Consider the following 19431-nt stretch of genomic DNA (forward strand, 5'->3'; position numbering starts at 1 on the left):
TTATTACTCATAAAAAGATATTACATTGTAACCCTACTACCTCATGTATTGTTCAGCTTGGATTCAAACACTTCCAACTCTTTTCCCAGACTGTGCACAGTATAGTACACACAGTATACCGAGCACAGTCTGATGAGACTGAAGAATGATAAACTATCTGGTGCTGCAAATTTGAATGACCTGTTTAAAAATGGATTTCAATGTCCATGTGTCATATTTCCAACATAAGTCTAGTGAACAAACAATAATTGTACTAGTGCAAGCTTCATAACGTGACTTTTTTTTTTAGCAGCAGTCTGAACTCAGATCATCAGATCACAAAGAGATAACTGATAAGACTGAGAAGATTTAGCTCCAGTTCATAAACATGCTGTATTTCATGTAATAAATCCTAAGTTGCCAATTAGTGTGTTAGTTGTATAATTGAAAAAGGGCACTCTGCATATCTTCCAGCAACATGCACCTGAATCAGTAGCGTCTTAGTTTGAGAATGACAAACTTTCAAAGGGGGAAAGGGAGACTGGAGCACACAGTGATTTGAAGCCTTCTTTTGTGACAACAGCCTTTTGACTTTGAAAACTGACTTTTGATCCATTATCCAATAGATTTGAAATCCTGTTCACCCACTTATCTAATAAGACAATGTAGGTGTCTGCCTCATGTCTTTGTCCATTCTGACTCTGCTGAGGACAAAATGATAGTTTGTTTGCATAGTTAAAGGCTGCAAACTGATCAGTGTGCTTCAGTCCCCTTTTCACCTTTTTTTATGTGTATGATGTGTGTGATGTTAGTAAAAGCCATTTTTATGATGTCTACAAGAGATCATAAGAGTTGGAATTGCCTTAGATTGTTGCTGTTGATTCTTTTATAATAATTTTATGCTGTTTCTATTGCGCAAATAATTCAACTGTTTTTTAAGGATGATCCAACAATTGAATTCAGGATAAGCAGCATGTTGAAGTAGCTCTTGGTTTGATTGTGTCTCTCAGGTTCTGTTTGTTTCTTTGGGTTTGTGTGTCTGTGAACTGGAGAAGATAGAGGGTTACATGTTATGTCTGCTGGTAGACCAGCTTCTGTACCATGGTGGTAACTGTTCAATGAAATTAAAATATATTATTTATGTAACTGAGGAGACTGGTTTCAAATCTGTCAGCTAACAGCTTAAGTATTTGTTTAAATCTATCAATACTGTTCATGCAAAAGATGAAATGTGAAATCATTACTTCTGCATGTTTGGTTTAAGTGGGAACATATTTACTATCAGACACACCACATGGATGAAACTGAACAGCTGAAACAGTTGAAATGAGTTTATTTGTCTCCTGCCTGTTCTCCACTCTATACACAATGTTTGTTCATCATAGTGTTTCTGCAGCACTAGCTAAATACGCAGGGGTCAACTTAACAGCTCAAAAATATTAAAACGGTGCACGATTTCACAAAAATGTACAAAATAATGTGTCATGGTTCTTTATAGCAAGTTTATAGCTAACAAACTAAACAGAGGGAATTCTCTGACTTTAACAAACTGTATCTACACATACACAGGTCTTCAGGTAACACTGATAATACTCCTACTAATAGCACTGGAGACTAAAAGGTTCGTTCACAATTTACGTATTGGCAATGCTTCACTATTGAAGCCTGATTCAGAGAACATCTGCACCAAAACAAACTGTACATTATTCACAACCTGAATATTTGTGAATATGAAGATGTCTTTCTACCAAAAATGACTTTAAGAGAAAACGCAGAGCTGCTGCACAAACTGAAGAGATAAAATCACTGAATTTGTTCTGCTGATGGCAAAAAGTTTTTTCATTTTCACAAGTTTGATCAAACCGAGTTTTTGGGAATAGTGTACGTGTTCTTTTTAGCATAGATTTTCCATTTCAACAACCATGAAATATCTCCAGAGCTCCAGTCTTAGTGCAAACTAGCACACAAGAAATACATTCCATACAACACTCTCAACCATAATTTCACACATATGCTCCAAATTACTTCATTATGAGCGCAAATTTTAAGAAGCCACAATTAAAGGAAAGAAAAATCTGGATTAACATCAATTAGCCATATACAACTTTGGCTTCTGTAAATATTTCAGTATTTGTAAGAAAAAAGAACATTTAAAGTAACAGTAACTTACAAAGCATGTCAATAAATAACTGGTTTCCCCTTGAAGCCCCCTCCCACCCAAACCACATCATCAGTGTTCGCTACTTTATCATGAATTGTGCAAGGTGTGCTTGAGCTTATATAACTACAGCTGAAATCTACTGTGGACATGTCCGGTGACGCTCCTTTTGATTTTCTGAGTGCTTTGTTTGGCTGGCTGGCTGCGTTCTTCATGCATAGCTGTTGGTTGTGACCAGCAGCTCATATGCTGGGTCATGACTCCTCCTGCACAGCACCACGCAGGCACAAAGCATGCCCAGCATCTGCAAGCGAACAGGAAAAAAGCAACTAATTTGAGCGTAATTAAGAAGCAAGAACTAATCAGTTCTTTTCTAATTCTAATCAAGCATCCTGATCTCATGGATTAATTTCCTTTTGCCACTGTGGTAAATCAGACTGCTGTCTGCTGTTCTTCATCTTGTCACATATACAGGATGCAGGGTGTGTTATGAGTGTGGTTGAGTGTAACATTAAATGACTGGCCATGCTGTCTTTGTCACAGGAGCAGGGGTTTCCTGGTCAGCAGCAACCACGCTGAGCTGTTAAACACAGCAGAGATCCTTTGACAGAATTAGGTCAGGGCTGTTGTCACCTCATTTTGTGCAGACAGAATTAACAGCAGTTTTAATTATACTCCCAATAAGCACATTTTTGCTTGATTTAATGTGGTATGTAAAAAGGCTTTTATGTTTTTTGCAGTGAGAAAGCTATTTGTTTTGAATGAATTTAACTCAGTGTTAACTGCAATCTATGATTTGAATTTTAACAACCCCAGAATCCCACCTTTTTTTTTGGGTTGTAACAAAATCAATTTGAGCAGCATGACCAGTCACAAATTTGGACAAAACACATCTGCAGTTCAGCTGTATTATTTAAACAAGGGGTTTCATTAATACTAATAATCCCAGACTGTCTATAGGATCATGATCATGTTATTTGATCCCACAGATTCTCAACAACTGAGCCAAGATAGCCTAACATTGCTGTCTGACATAACTGCAAATACAAAAAAAGAAATTTATCAGTTTCTGACTGGAGTAAAGTGGGGAAAGCCGTACAATTCTAATCTATCACTGTAACCAAATAACTCACATTTAGGCTCTTCTATGTGACCTCCATGTAATAACAAATGTAGTATTTTTTCATCTTACATTCACTGAGCCTCCATGGAAACAGTTTGGAGCCTGTGAAGGCCAATCTCCCACTCTAAAAACCTCAGATTTAAGCCACTTATTTACAAGTAAAAACTACAGTCTGCACACAACAAATGTCATCTGAACAGTAAACCATGTGCACACACAACTACAGTAAAGACAACTGTTCTGAGATTAACCAGGAAATGGCTCTGCACATCTGCAATTTGAATATTTATCTAGCATTTACATCCTAGCAAGGGAACTAGGGATTTTTTATGAAACTGCGTGACTGTTCATATTGCTCATGCTGATGGACTCCCGTCTGATACAGTAGTGTCACTTTTCTGGTGACACTCCTTGTCCTCCTTACCTGTATAGATGCAAAAGTGAGAGCAGCCCATATGACATACATCATGATCTCCTTTAACTTCTTCACAACAAGAGCCTCACAACCCTAAGACAGAAAATAATGACATTAAAAGAGTTTCACTGCATTTTTTACAGAACAAATGCACAGGCAACTATATCAGAGAACCATTTACATTTTATGTCTGTTTGTGCCACAGGAAAAAACAAACAAAATCACCCACAAATTAAACTTTGTTCTGTGGTTTTAGCTGGTATAACTGTGCTACACTTGAGCATCCTGCCTTTACCTCTTGGTAGAGATCTGCTGGTCGAGTTAGAGTGCCGGTACAGTTACTGATGCTGGGCTGACAACAGCTGACTGGGACACTGTTGTTCTTCGACTCTTTAAACCAGCGTGTGTTCCTCCAGTCAGAGTAGTTGTGAATGCCGCAGCAGTGAAGCTAACAGAATGATATAAAAAAAAAATAGAGTTTGCAGTTAAGAGTGCAATTTCATATTTGTTTAACTATGACAAATATGCATACAAATTAATTATTTTTTCTCACCTGCCTCTGAACATAGTCAATAGCACGGCTGGGAGCATCAGTGTTGGTGCCATTGTATTCATTGTAAACCTTCTGAATGGAGTGATTCACTTCATCCTCTACCTGAAAGAAAGACGCAGCAGTTGGTACTGTCCCTGTTCAGTGACTGCATCTTGCTTACCTTATGTTACCTCAGAGGATCAGTTTTTCACATTAATATAAAAACAGTGTAGGCCCTTGGGCAACACTGTTATGCAAAGGGATTTGTAACACAAGGGCAGCTAAACAAATCAACATTAATTAATCACAACAAAGGAAGTTTTGAAACAATAAGAGCATGCAACTATATATTATGGTTTGCCAACATGTTGACTCCATATGCTATCTTCAAAACAAACACATAGAAGTAAAAAAATAAATAAAACCAGAAAAAATAAAAAAAAATCACACAACGTATAGTTGCAAACTTTGACTCTATCTCCACAAGATAATTTTTCAATCTGTGACCCAAAGGCTGCAAATTTAGACCCACTTTCACTTTACTTCACTGTCTCTACTGAGACAGTATTTACCTTTGCTCTGTATATGTAGCCAAGCACCACCACCACACATTCTGTTACAAACACCAGCAGGAGAATGGCAGCAAACTGAAATGACAACAAGCACAGTGGCTCATTTGTAAGATGAGTTAGAAATAAAATGATTACTTAACATTACTAATGATTCTTCAGTGTCATTGAACAAAAAAATTCCCAAATATTATTCTGTTTTGTGTCTTTGTTTCTAGTATGTAGCAGAAAAGATGTATGTATGTTGGCCTCTGCATTCAGTTGATTTTGAGGTCAATAATCCACACTCACAGTTGCCAGACCACAGGAGCTTTCACGTATTGTCGCACAGCAGCCGATCAATCCGATGATGAAGAGGAGAGTTCCAACTGCTATTATTATGACAGCAGGAATCAAAGTGTACACATCTTCAAAGAAGTGGTCGTAGTCGTCATATGTGATGAACACATAGGCTCCAATGTAGCATAAAATTCCAGCTGCGGCCTGCAGTGAGAAACAGAGAGCCAGGAGTCAGACAGACACAGAAAGAAAGAGGAAGCATCTATTTTTTTTTACTTTTATTCTATATTTATATATATTTTTAACATTTTACGTTTTCTTCCAAGGGTCTCATGTGAGAGTTACAGCTTCGATTGTTAAATTATGCCTAATGATGACTATTTTATTTTTTTTATTTGTTTTACTTTCATTATAATAAGAACCGAGATGATTAGTCAGTTTGTTGTCAACTATTAGCCTAAATTAATCACAGACTATTTTGATAATCGATTTATCATTTTGAGTCATTTTTTAAGAGAAAAAAAGTCCAGATTCTTTTGATTTTAACTCCTCTATCGTGAATATTCTTTTTGTCCTCTTTGACAGTAAACTGAATATCTTTGGGTTGTGGACAAAGCAACACTCTTCTTAGGCTTCTGGAAACAGTGATCAACATTTTTCACCACTTTCTCACATTTTATGGACCAAACAGACTATTGATTAATCAAGAAAATTATCAACGGATTAATCAATAGGGATGGGTATTGATAACTTTGTGTTGATTCTTGACTGTTCAGTACTTAAATATCATTAGGCTCAGGGACAACCTGTATGCTCATCAGTATTTATTTAACGTTATATAAACGGCACAAAAGGAAAACATTCAAAAGCATGGGCTCACTTTACTAAATTTAATGAAAATGCAGCTAAATGTAGTAACTCAGGAAACGATTTAACCTGTCATATCTGAAAAACACAACAACTATTTAATCTTTTCACATCTTTTTATGTCAAGCCCTTATTTTGTGCAGGAAATTAAGTGTTATTAGTTGCCCTAATTAGTCCTAATTATTATATACAATACAGTACAGTAATCCAGTTAGATAATGTATTATAGAGTTGTATATGTATACAGAGGTGTAGTTTTGTACAGTGTGTAGGATTTTGTAAAGCAGTTTTTGTCTTTTTCTCCCTGACATCCAGAACAATTATATTTACATTGTAAACCTTGTACAGCCGGCTTTCGCAATACTTTATAACACTATGGTCTTGACAATAAAACAATTTTGAATTCAGAAGTACAAATGCAAAAGATAAAGAGCTTATGTTTTGGAAAATTCCCCAGTTGCACACATTAATAAACATTTATTTAAGAGTAGCAAAGCCAGATTTGCAGACTGGTGCAATGTGAACTGGGCCATATGTTGTCTCCATCCTGGGGACAGATTGTCTTCTTTAAGATAAACCATCTGGAGCTTTGTTCATCCTTTCAGTTTCCAATATCGGTCTACTTTAATCCACCTGAGCTATTCTGTCGATTTCATGATAAAGTCCAGCTAAGCTCAGATATCACTGCAGCTTCACTCAGCAGCTGCTGCATAACGTCATAGCTACAACTTGTGGGCGGCAGCTACCGAAACACTGTAGCTTCATGTAACTCCCGTCACATCACCGCCTCTCCATTTTGCATCCCTCACAGTGAATACAGAAGTAACTGCGTCTGTGAATATCTCGAAATAAAAAGCAGCTCGTCTATCGCAGAGCCGCACACTGCAATGCATCTCTGGCGCAGTTTGCTAGCTTGCTAACGCTCTCCATCCCTCCTGGCCTCACTGTGATGCTGCTGCACATTGTTCAAACATCTGCCGTTTTCTTACCCAGAATATGAGATTGAGAAAAACCAGGACGGTTTTGGATGAAGTAATCCCACACTGGCCCATGGTACCGAGAGCTGCTGTAAAATTAAAACTGTAACAATAAAAAAAAATACTGATGCACCTGCACCTTTGCTGTTATAATAATAAAATGGCTTCGGTGGTCCAGCCCCACTGTGCAGATTCTTCTGCGCTCGACCAATGAAATCGCTGCAAAGACATGAAAAAAAAAAAAAAAACGGTCACATGTTCCGATGACATCACCATTCAAAACAAACCGTCAGATGGAAGACATTTGAACAACGAGCCTTGCAACGATGTAACACATTACACATTACATACACTGCATCTTATAATGACTATTTTATCTGCGTGCAACTTGTTTGAAGTGTGTGTGTGTGTATTTATAACAACGAGTCGCTGCAGACTCGTCACACGGTTTATTACAGACCGTCATTTAAGTATTCTTTACAAAACAATTCAATGTGAGAACTGAAGAGAACTTGTGCATCACAGAGTGAATTTTAATTCGGATCATGGTGCAAAGTTGACTTTTCTGTGCTTGATGTCATGTTTAGTGCAGTGGTTTCCAATTTTTTTTTTGTGCCATGGCCCCTAGTAGCATTAACTTATGACCACCCCCACACCCGGCCCTGCTTCAAAAGTCATTTACAATACTGCAATAAATGTTTTTTAAAAAGTTAAAACACACACAAGCAATCAACTTCAGAATACATTTCTTTACTTGCTTTACTTAAATGCAATAATAATTACATTTTAGATAACATATACAGTGCTTGACAAATTTATTAGACCACCACCCAGTGTAAGGTTTATGCCACAGCTGCCCTAAATTAACAGCATTGATAATTACCATTTTTTTTGTTTCTATAATGGTTAATACACCAGTATATAGAAGCTCTTTAATGAAATGATATTTTTAATGCTAAAATATAATTATTATTCTTATGCATGAATTTTCAAATTTACTGTTTTGCAAAAAAACTGAAAAAAATAGTAAAGTGTATTATTATTTCTTGATTAAGATGTCAAATTATAGTTATTTACTTGCATTCCTGAACAGAAAAAAGTGGTTGAATGTTATGCTTGATTAATTTCTGACTTCTCAGAGAAGCTCAGTGAACCGGCTCAAATTTGGTATAAAAAGGTGAATTCAGTTTGAAATTCCTCATTCCTGTTCAAAATGGTAAAATGTTGAGAGCTCGCTGAAAATGAAAGAGTCCACATTAAAGCACTTCATGATGTTGGATGGTCTCTGAGACAAATAGGGAAAGACATAACGTGTTCTCACAGTGTGGTCAAGTATGCTTTGGAGTCAATTGCCAAGAGTGATACTTACAAAATGCACCAAGGAAGAGGCAGGAAACAAAAGGTAACTGAAGCAGATGTTAGACACCTCAAGATTTTAAGTATTAGAGACAGAAGGAAGACCGCTGCTGATCTTCAAGCAGAGATAAATGCTTCTAGATCAGCGTCTGAGAAAGTCTCCAGAATGACCATAAGCAGACGACTGATGGAACAACACTTAAAGGGAAGACTAGCTGCTAAGAAGCCATTATTGAGGCCTGCAGACACCCAGAAACGCCTCAGATTTGCCAGGGAGCACAAAAACTGGACTGTTGATGACTGGAAGAAGGTACTCTGGACAGACGAGTTCAAGTTTGAACTCTTCAGTGAGCATCATCATGTTTCTGTCCACAGAAAAGCTTGAGAACGTTTTGATGCCAGATGCATTGCACCCACAGTGAAACACGGTGGAGATTCCATTATGGTATGGGGTTCCATTTGTGGAAACAGTGTGGGCAAATTAGTGAAAATCGACAGTATCATGAACAAGAACGTCTACCACTACATCTTAGTGCATCATGGAGTCCGTTCTGGACTGTATCTGATTGGTCATGGGTTCATATACCAACAAGACAATGACCTCAAGCATACTTCAAAGCTGTGCAGACCAAGAAAAAGGAATCTGCAGTACTGGAACTGATGAAGTCCAAAAGAGACTGTCAAGAAGTACATAAAAACAACACCAGCAAGAATGCATAGAATATTTGTTGTTGTTAGGATAAAATAACTTCCTATCAATCAAAACACCCAACCTTATTGCTTCTAATGTTGTTACAAATTCCAAAATATGTGATAAAAATGAAAATATTCTGTTCCTCCTTTCAGTGGGGACCCTCTACAATGCAATCAAGGACTCCTGATGGTCCCTGCACTGCATTTTGAAAACCATTGGTTCAGTGAATGTTCAAATTTTGCTAGTCGCTCAATAGATTACCATTGTAATTTGGCTGGTGAGTGAAGCAGCTCGACAAGCCACTTGCATGTCATTTGACTGGTGCTGATTTTGTGCCCAGGTCAGAATATAATTAGTCATAAGCAATGAGAAGAATTTGATTAAAAACAACAAGAGTGTGTCTAAGTACATCCAGTGCAGTTTCTATCATTCAGTGTCATCAGTCCAAGTCTGCCTGTTTAGTAATTGAGTGTTTTTGGGGAAAAAGATTAATTTATCCTGGAAATTGTTGCTGATTTCTCAATATCAGGACATTAATATGGCCTTCAGTAGCTCAGCTCTGATCTACTGAATGCAAGTGCACAGCTTGTACTGATGTTGGTCGAATGGTTTGTTTCAGGGTTTTATCATTTTTCTGCACTTGTAAAACCCGTCTTTTGAACACATAATCCTATTTAAAACAAATCGATATGCAGCATCAGCACTGGGATGTTTTCATGTGTAGTGTGGGGTTTTGTGCCAGTGGGTGGCAGTGTATCATTGCTAGTTTTACACTGGAATAAATGTGGAGGAAGATGTATCAAGTATAAACAGTTGGTAAGAACACCCTACAACCATATGGTAATCCTTATGCTGACTACATACATTTTTCAAATGTTTAGTTTCAGGCTTTAATAATATATGCATGGCACCCACACAGTCCCTTGGCAAAAATAAATGAATGTAAGAGACATGTGGTGTGTCCCTACTTTCTTTATTTAAACCTATGAGACCTGTTTATCTCCTATGAGAGCAGGATTTATTACTCAATTGAAAATTAGTGCCTTAAAGCCTTGTTTTTATTGAGTTAAATTGTGCCTTATTTGTCTCTGTCAGCTTTTGGTGTTCAGACTGAGCAAGAGTGAGCATGTACAAATTCAAGTGGAAGCCAAGGCTACGACTGTTGACACAGTATACATCCACACTGTGAATTATGCATCAAGGTTACAAATTGAGCCATTATTATTAAACAGAAAACTAAAAAACAAAGACAAAAGCAACAATGCCTGGTGACAAAGACGGGACGCCAAAAGTCTCAAAGGCATAAACATACGCTTAAGACTGTGGGTCATATGCTTAAAACTCACTACCTTCTACTGAATACGTGAGTGGCTGTGTTAAAGTTTGTACATCACCTATGAAAATGACAGATTTCTGCATCATATGTAATAAAATGATGGCTGCTTGCTTAACATTGTGGTGAATAAGTCAAGAACATGACTTTACTCACAGATAGTGTGCAAACTATGCAATGGCTCTCAGGAGAGCTCACTTTTGTTTTTGTTTTTTTAGCAGATATACAGTATAATAGTCAATTAATCACAACATCAAACTTCCACACAGGTATCAAAACCACACATAACCTTGGCCTTTGACCATTGACCATCAAAATCTAATCAGTTCAAGTGAGTCCAAGTAACATTTGTGTCAAGTTTTAAGAAATTCCCTTAAGGTGTTGAGATATCACATTCACAAGCTGACCTGAAAACATAATGTCTCTGGCCAAAAAAATATAAAGGACTAAAAGTCATCACAAAAAGGGTTTTCAATTAATGCAAATCACAGAGGTCCTTCAACAAACAGTCATGAATGTGCACAAAAAAAAAACAAAATAAAGGAACCATCTAGTAGTATTCAAGATTAGTTGTGGACAAGCTGCAGGTCCAATGATCATGCACAAACTCATGTACGCACACATGGAGGTGATTGCATGATCCCCTACCAGGTTACATCTGGCAGGGATAATAATTGATTCAGTGTGTAGTCTGGGTGAGACTAATAAAGTTTGCTTTTATTAATCTTTGAGTTTAAGTGAGTGGAATTTACATAATTGTGACACCAGGCTTTAATGACAAGAATATCAGGCATGCTGGAATCTTTATTACTGTAAAGTGAATTACTGATGAATCACCCTCATGCTAATAGCCAGCTTTTATGCATGATCCATGATGATGAAGATACAGAAACATAGAAATGCATAGGAAAAAATACCACATTGTCAACACTTTAGAGACCCCCAAAATTTTTACGGTCATTTAAGCTCATGTCTTAAGAGGAGCCAAGCTCCCTCTGGCTCCCCTGTGCTCCGTACCCTGCTTGCAGAAAAAACTAAAGGGTTTGGTTGACTTTACACATTTTAGCCCCTCTTTCACATTTCAGATGAAACATGACATTTATTCTCATACAAGTGAGTTCAAATTTCCAGTTCAATGTTGTGACAAAAATGCTAAATTATCATAAATCACTTTTGCATGAATGCAGACCTAGTTGTCTAGACAGGATATCACTATTTGTGTGGTATATCTTCTAATTAAAATGCCTTCACATGACACGTGTGGCATATTTACAACCAAAGCTTTAATTAGTGAAAGATCAGGTTTTCAAAAATTAGTTAAATTTTTCACACAACGGCAGTTTAGGATAACATGTGATGACTTTGATGACATTGCAACTGTTGAAAACAGCCAGGTGAACAATATTAGTTTCTCTGATATGAGAAAATAAAAATAAAAATATTTAGTAAAAGAGTGCGCTCAGTAGATTGCAGATCTCTGCCAGGCAACCCAAAATTCATATTCAGATGTAACCCCTTTGCAATCACCAACATTTGTATTGTTAACTGTAATTTAATGACATTTTTTTTTTAGTAACGGCACTGAATTACAATTACATTTATTTTGAGTTCAATTACATGCAACAATTACAGTAAGTAGTTAATCCCCAACACTGCTAAGGAAGCATTGTTTTTAGCCTAGCAGCTGTTGATGACTTGTGGTCCATATTGGTCAGTTAAGAGGAATGAGGAGTCAACTGTCGGTATGGTTATATGTACATTTTTGAAAAAATGCGAATCGCTGCATAAATGTGCACCAATAATTTTAGGTTGATGGGTATGTGACAAGCCCAACCATATATAAAGTCTCGCCATTACCAAGCTTGCAAGATTGTTGGATACTAGAGGTGCACAGAGACATCTGTATCTGTTCAGCTAATTAAATGATTTGTCTGTGTGTTTGGAAAGAAGACCAGACATGGGCGTGGTTTGTACCAGACATCACATTAAACCAGGCAAATGGCCGATAATCTGCTAATTTTCATTGGCAAGGCAATTGATTTAATATTGGCATATAATTAATTATGTAATACATCTCCACATCCTCATATACTATCTCTCCCTGTTTTATTTTTATTTTTAACTAAACTAAGTTGCGTGAACTTAAACCCACCACCACCACACCCCTTTAACTGAGGGATGAACTAACGGTATGAAATTATCTCTCAGTCAAAAGGAGTGATCTTAAATTGCAATGTTGCTGCATTCAGTGTCATTATAATATATTATGATAATATTACAATATTAAAATTAGGCAAGCTGTGAAAAAAGTACTTTGATAAAAGTAAAAAGTAGCACTCTGGACATTACTGTATCATGTTTTAGACATTATTTTTTGCCAAATAATAACAAACAACTTCAGATAGAGGAAATATTTGTTTCCATCGCATTATTTGTCCTTTCCCAAATAATGTCTTTAGATTCAGGTACATGTCTACTGGATACAATTAAATATAGAGTAAGTATACCTAGTATTAAGGCCATCTTTTATCTTTCTCCGACTCATCTCAGCTTCCTCCCCTCCTATCTAATTAACTGAGATTTTTTCAAGGGGAATAAATTGTAATGATTTTTGCGTGGGTTCACTCCAACCAACAAAATTGAAAAGAAAAAAAAAAAAAAAGAAGAAGATCATATCTGTGCAGGAATAACATTTCCTCTTCCTGGAATTTAGATTTATAATGGTTCTGTCCTTGGCAGGCATCAACTCTCCTGTGAATTTGGAGACACAGAGCTTTTCATTTGTGTAGGTACAGACAGAACGAGGGATTACTAGATAAACCTGAGCATATCAAGGAAGGAGGCATTTATATGAGCAAACATTCAAAGTAAACAGAGGGTGCATGGATGCTAAATCGAATCTCTCATTCCCCCAGGAGTGAGGAAGCATATATCTATGCCATGGGAGTTCTGTAAATGCTCAGATTGTGTCGAGACGTCATCTTCCTCAGCAGTTAACACTCTGACTCTACAACATGTCTGGATCTGCAATTTGAATTCAAGAGAGGACAGTTATTCTCTCGTTCACACGCTCGCACACACAAATTAATAATAACAACACACTGAGCTTCACTGTGCAACAGATTAACATATAGTTGCCTGACATTTCAGCTAATTAGACAGTGTTTGAAGATGAAGTTTCTCTCTACATTCAAATACACACAGCTCATCCCATGAATCTGTTTCTGCTATCAGTAGAAAAATAATAAGCTATAGCTGACTCATTACTATACAATACAGTGTCCTGGATTTTTAGCTCTTAAGAAGTGTTTTCACTGCAAAAACCAAGGGACAGTTTGTACTTTTAACCAAAAAGACCATTTTAACCAAAAAGAACACTGAATAATATGTTTTTACATTACAAAATCTCTTCATCAAAGTTTTGAATGTAACTTTGAATGCTTTCCTTTAGTGACTTAAATTTCCTGTAACCTATTGAGTGGGCTTATTTGTCAAATTGTAGCCAATTTTCCAGCCTACTAACCTACTTGTGTACAATGTTCTGCACCTGAAAGTTCCAGAATCTCTTTTAAGGTTGTTGTGCAAAATAATGATAATGAAGTGTGCATTTATGGAGAAAAAAATATTTTGTTGTCCTCCACTGACCCAGACTCAGGTCAATATGGTCAGTATGAAAAAACTGAATGAAAATACCTAACTAGGCTTTTTGTGTGTCGCAAATTTATTGAGATCGTACACTAAAATGTCAGTGTACACCTTGTTATAATTAACTAATACAGCAGTATGAAGTTATCAAGTTAAGGGTCATTTTGTGTCACTGTGAGGACCCCATTTATGATAATGAGTGCAGACAATTTAATAGAAACACCAGATGCTTTAGCCTTCAAAATTACCTTAAAGTTGAAACAACACCATTTTCAACAAACACTGAACATTAGAACCCTCATGAAGGTAGATTGTATAGTACTCAACATTAGTTTGGTTTAATAAACTGGAAGCTGTTTGTGTTCTTTATTATAACTCACTTATTGAGCCACAATTGTGGAGTTAACCAGATATCTATACTACACAACTTTCATCTCTCACTGGAATAGTGGATTATCATCTGTGTGTTTCCTCCCACCACTCACAGTACTCTGGACGGGGAGCATATCCCCTCACTTTGAAAATGATATAAAACAGACGACAAGGCATTGTGGGAGGCTTGTTGAAATAGCGTTCCCATAAAGATTAGCCCAAGGCAAAGAATGGGCCACCTCACTTCACCACTATCGATCGAGAGTACAGATCATCTCTGTATGCAAAGGACAGAAGTACAAAAGATAGTATCGACTTCATGTCGAAATATTCAGGAAACTGGAAAATGTGATTTATATAAGCTGCCTACATTTGTATTTATATAAGTGCTATTTTGGAAAATGCCTTTGGCACAAAAGGGAGAAAAAAAATTCTTGCTCACGCTGAACAATCAGCAGTTTGTGTTGGGCCTATAAATAAGGACAGTGAAGGTCAAAGACCCCTGTGGAAAAAAAATGAAGGGGCAAACTCAGTATAAAAGTTTTTATATTGTAAAGCCTGGACCAGGATATAGTCATTTAGAGGCCAGAGTAAAATGCAAGCAAAGAATGAGTCATATTTCTCACTAAAGTGGCTCTAGACATTTTCAATAAAGTCTTTTCTCCATAATCTGAGACAAATAGAGGAAGCCCAGTGGTGTAGCCAGAACGACAGGGTCAGTGTATCTTAATTTATCTCCCAGAGTCACAGCAATGCAAATAATTATTTTATTTAATATAAATAACTTGAAACAACAAGACAGTGTGAAATATCATCATCAAAACAAATTGAAAAAAAAAACATTACGTGTATTGCAAATGGCACATGATCTGTAGGCTAATATGACAGTTACAATAAATTACAATCATGATGAGCAGGAGACTGTAGGCTGAGTCTAATTCGTTGATTTAAATCCAGATGAGGCCAGAGGACATCGGACCCGTGTTCATGCGTGCCAGGTGTTCATCACTTTCTGCTTTGGATGTAGCTTTCTAAAATCTTCATCAACAGGTCCGCGTCCTGAAACAGAGAGTTCATAATATCACATTAAAGAGCCTCGTTTGGATCATTTTTGTGCGCAAAGAGAAAAAGGAAAAAAATGTTTTGGACTTCAGCGTTACTCACCTGATCTTTCGAGCGGCTCTCTTGTGTATCCACCTGCGCTTGCAACGCCACCCGCAGGAACTCTTGGAAAAGCTCCCCGAGGGCGCTCTGCTCCGCTGGCAGGGTGACTTCCAGCGCATCAACGCCCTGTCCCTCCGCTGAAGGCAGCAGGGGGGTGTCCATCACGCTCTTCTTACCCATGAAATGTCCTGAAAATCAATGAAAATGTTCGTTAATATGCTATAAATTAAAGGAGAGACAAACCTTGAAGGAGCATGACAAATTCAACATGGTTAGAAGCAGAAAATGATGAAAAATGCATTTATTACATGTAGAAAATATATGAAATTAGATTAATTAGATTCCATCCAGCGCAAACACAACCGACTGGTCCTTAGTTGTTTTATCAGAAGATGACTTACCTGTAGCCCAAAGATTGCCTCTTGGATTCACCTTAATTTTTGCAACTTTATTCCTAAGCTCAGTCAGGTCGAAACTGACTGAAGCGGTAAAAGACATGAAAGAAAAGAAGACGAGTGAAGTAAATAAGCCACAATGGCAAACATTATTCAGTGTGAACCCTCTCATCTCAGCGCGGAGTGGCGAGCTGTTCTCCAGGGCGCAAATTTCCAAGTGTCTTCTGCTGGTCGTGGATTGCTCAGACGCATCCCGCTTTTATAGGCTTTCCTGAGGAGGGTGGGCTCTGTTTATATTGCGTGGACTTTTTACTCATCCAGCTGCAAAAATGGAAATTTAGCCCACTTAGTCATTGACAAGGTTTTGCTGGACCGCGCCTCTGGGTGCGCATCTTTTACGCACCATACGATTCATCTTGAACTCAGGGCAGATGAGAATGTTTGCTGAAAAAAACATTTTTTTTTCAGTCACACAAATAGATGAGCAGCAGTAAATCAGTGTGGTAATGTTCAGTGCGGGCTGACTGATTAATCCATCTGTGTTTTATGTCTGTTTGTGTGTGTGTCTTTTGGTATGTTTTTTTTTTTTTTTGGTTTGTTTGTTTGGTTTGGTTATGTAGCTACATATGTTTTGTATTTCATTTCTGTCAGTGCGTTTATACGAAACATTTTATTTTGTTTCCCAGCTTGATCAAGACTCCCTGGCAAAAAAAAAAGTGTATCTCAATGAAATATTCCTAGTAAAATAAAGTATAAATTAAACTATAAGTAAAGGGGTCGATTTTTTTTTCTCATTAAAGGTTGAAATTATTTTCAGGACATAAACAGTAGGGGAGACTGGGGACGGTGCAACACATGCAGTTCTCTCAGTTTCTCAGAGACTATTTGGATTACACCAAACAAATCTTTATATTAAACTTACATAAGTCTGCTCATTCCCCTTATTACAATACCATTAAGAGATAATTACATACCACATTTCATTCACAATATTCATTTCAATGGAAGAAGAAGTCAGACACTTCAGGTGACTCCAACCCTGTGGACACTTGCAACACAATCAAAGCTAGTATTGTAAAAATGTGCATTGTCTTAAAATCATGTTGTAGTAATATTTATTTATAATATTTGTACACTTCAGTGTGTTTTGTGGGTTTATGTGTAGAAATTAGGTCTACCTTGAGTTGATGTGCAGAAGTTACAGATGCTATTCAATCTCTTTATTTCAGTGTAAGACAGCAAGAATAGAACGATTTGCAATGCAACAACCTTTTATTAAATATGTATTTATTGTATAAATAAATTTATGTATTATGTGGTAGTTAGACACACTCACCTTGACAGATGCTAAAAATATCACTTAGAAGTCAACAAAACAAGGATTCAAACTCAGTAAGGTTTATTCATTCATACAAAAGGTCAGGACAGTGTGACAAAAAATACAGGTCATGAAAAAAATACTTCACAACTTGAAAATAAGTTGTTGTTGTTATTATTATTATTATTTTTTTCAATAAATGCAGCAGCACATGTTGATTGTGTCATCTGTCCTCTTGGTGGTGAGACGGCCAAACTGAGCATGTCCAGTATGGTTATCATGCTGATTGGAGAAAAATGCCTTGTTGCAACCGTCCCCAGTTGCAACCATCCACAGTCTAATCTATATCTATATTTCTTTGACAAAAAGTCCCCTAAATACATTGTTCCTGCTCCTACAGTTCATATTAAACCAATTAAACATCATAGCACAATTGCAACCATTAATAAAAGCTCCACAAACTGGCACTAAAATAATGTCTTGGAGGTTGTGCACTGTTGCTGTAAATGGTGTGACCAGATGAAAATGACAGAGGTGACAGCTAATATGGCAACACATATAGTAATTTCCCAGGTGTCTCTACCCCCCCCACCTACCCACAGCTCTCACGGCCAGGCCTGGCCCCCTTAGAATGAGCAACATGACATTTGGCCAGTTGCAGCATGCTGCTGTGATCATCATCAGTCCTCTGAGGACAGGAGAACCTGCTGATTCTCTCTGCTAATTTAGAGCTGATAAGACAGACGGCCTCTTTGTCACTTCAGGGTGCTAAAGTTGCAAGTTTAGTGGAGGGGCTGCAGCTTGTGTCTTGCTCTTTTCATAACCTTTGGCATTCACACACACATAGTTGTGATTTTAGACATTCTGCACAGCTGAATGTCAGTCTAATTAGAATAGTGTCTGACCGTCAGGACATCACTCTCACGGAGTTCACAGATTAGATGAACTGAGACAACCGCAGTTTTACACAACACTGCACATTCCTGAACAGATGTGAGAGGTATCTGTACCTCAGGCTCAAAATAATTGATTCATTGATCAAGGGCCCGCTTATACCACAATACTTGGTGCTGCACGCTTATTTTAAAAGATATCCCAAAAGGCTGGGAGAGGTTTCAGTGTGATTATAAAATGATTATTGATGCATCTTGATGCATCAAATTATTTGATTTCTATGTACCATACATTATTTATATTACAATTGTTCTCACTGTGTGACTGTGTATTTGTAATGATCCATAAATGGTATAGTTAGATGTATCTTGCATACAGTGCAGCTCTTGTACACGTCCCTGTTCCTGTGAGCATTTATGTGATTCATTTCTGTATATACAGTCTTTAAGTTTTACGTAGGACCCCCGAGAGGGGTTGTCCTATGGGGACAAGCTGGAGAACCCCATATAGTTCTAGTCTGCACCTTAAGAGTGCTTTGTCCCCTCATTGACTCATCATGTAGAGAGGCTCATGCTCATTTTACAATTAACACTGTAACAATGACTGACCCATACCAAGTTTATCTAAAAGTCACATTTTAAAGGACACTGCTCTAAGCCTACTGAGATGAAAAAAAAGAAAAAAAAAAATAATGGTGACAACTGAAACCTATTTTTTTTGTGACAGCAGGTGAAAATAACAGTGGTAAATAGCGCAGAGGTAATAGCCAACACAGTCAAGGTCTTCAAGGTCTAATGAGGAAGGCGGCCAAATACCTTCAATTTAAATCAAAGTTCAAACCTCAATAGAGTTTCAAGTGGCTCCATACTGAGATTACGTCGATCCATATTACTGTATGATTACGTGCCACTGTCGCATGGCTGCAGTCAAATTCACCTTGATTTCAAGAACACTTGAGTGTGTACAGTGGTAAAATAAAGAGAACGGCAAGAAGGTGAACAGTCAAAGCACTAATGAAAAGCTCAGCCCACTTCAACAGAGGCACAGCCTGTGTCCCACTTCAGTGACCTTTATAAATAAGAAAGTTATCAAACAAGCCACTACGCCATTTAATATACAAGAAAATGTGTGGACAACAAATAACTTCAGCTGCAAATCTGCAAATTCTGCATTCTCATTTGACAGAGTTTGATACTGGTTTCATAGAATATTTGGATAATTTCTAAATGAAAACAGTTAGAGCAGCAAAAGGTCTGCCCTAGGTCATATGTTGCTTATTTCAAAGAACCTTTTAATACTGATTCTTGTATGAAAAAAACTTTGCTCAACACTTAAAATGATCAGTAACAATGATTTAAAGG

At 37.3% G+C, this 19431-nt stretch overlaps 2 protein-coding genes across 2 annotated transcripts; both read right to left on the reverse strand.

Annotated features, from left to right (window-relative positions):
- Positions 1-1295: 1295 nt before the first annotated feature.
- LOC146333128 (tetraspanin-3) lies at positions 1296-7194 on the reverse strand. Its single transcript, XM_084719858.1, has 7 exons — positions 6912-7194; positions 5068-5259; positions 4780-4854; positions 4229-4330; positions 3971-4123; positions 3685-3768; positions 1296-2441 (listed from the first exon to the last, which is right to left on the reverse strand). Exons 1-7 carry the CDS (start codon positions 6972-6974, stop codon positions 2349-2351), a joined length of 762 nt encoding a protein of 253 aa, XP_084575984.1. The 5' UTR covers positions 6975-7194; the 3' UTR covers positions 1296-2348.
- Positions 7195-15053: 7859 nt separating this feature from the next.
- Positions 15054-16681, reverse strand: nmbb (neuromedin Bb). Its single transcript, XM_084724715.1, has 3 exons — positions 15865-16681; positions 15464-15651; positions 15054-15358 (listed from the first exon to the last, which is right to left on the reverse strand). Exons 1-3 carry the CDS (start codon positions 16028-16030, stop codon positions 15305-15307), a joined length of 408 nt encoding a protein of 135 aa, XP_084580841.1. The 5' UTR covers positions 16031-16681; the 3' UTR covers positions 15054-15304.
- Positions 16682-19431: the final 2750 nt, after the last annotated feature.

Source organism: Lutjanus erythropterus, chromosome 1 (assembly GCF_056507025.1).
Source record: "Lutjanus erythropterus isolate fLutEry1 chromosome 1, fLutEry1.hap2, whole genome shotgun sequence".
In the NCBI taxonomy this organism is placed as follows: domain Eukaryota; kingdom Metazoa; phylum Chordata; class Actinopteri; order Lutjaniformes; family Lutjanidae; genus Lutjanus; species Lutjanus erythropterus.

Bases quoted from the DNA above. Each gene is read 5' to 3' on its own strand.
- nmbb (XM_084724715.1), bottom strand. From the start codon at position 16,030: ATGAGAGGGTTCACACTGAATAATGTTTGCCATTGTGGCTTATTTACT. The intron at 15,652-15,864 runs GTAAGTCATCTT...ATTGATTTTCAG, and splicing joins AGGCAATCTTTGGGCTACAG to GACATTTCATGGGTAAGAAG. The intron at 15,359-15,463 runs GTGAGTAACGCT...TCTCTGTTTCAG, and splicing joins AGAGCCGCTCGAAAGATCAG to GACGCGGACCTGTTGATGAA.
- LOC146333128 (XM_084719858.1), bottom strand. From the start codon at position 6,974: ATGGGCCAGTGTGGGATTACTTCATCCAAAACCGTCCTGGTTTTTCTC. The intron at 3,769-3,970 runs GTAAAGGCAGGA...TTTCTGTCTTAG, and splicing joins CAGCAGATCTCTACCAAGAG to GGTTGTGAGGCTCTTGTTGT. The intron at 2,442-3,684 runs GTAAGGAGGACA...GTTCGCTTGCAG, and splicing joins TCACTTTTGCATCTATACAG to ATGCTGGGCATGCTTTGTGC.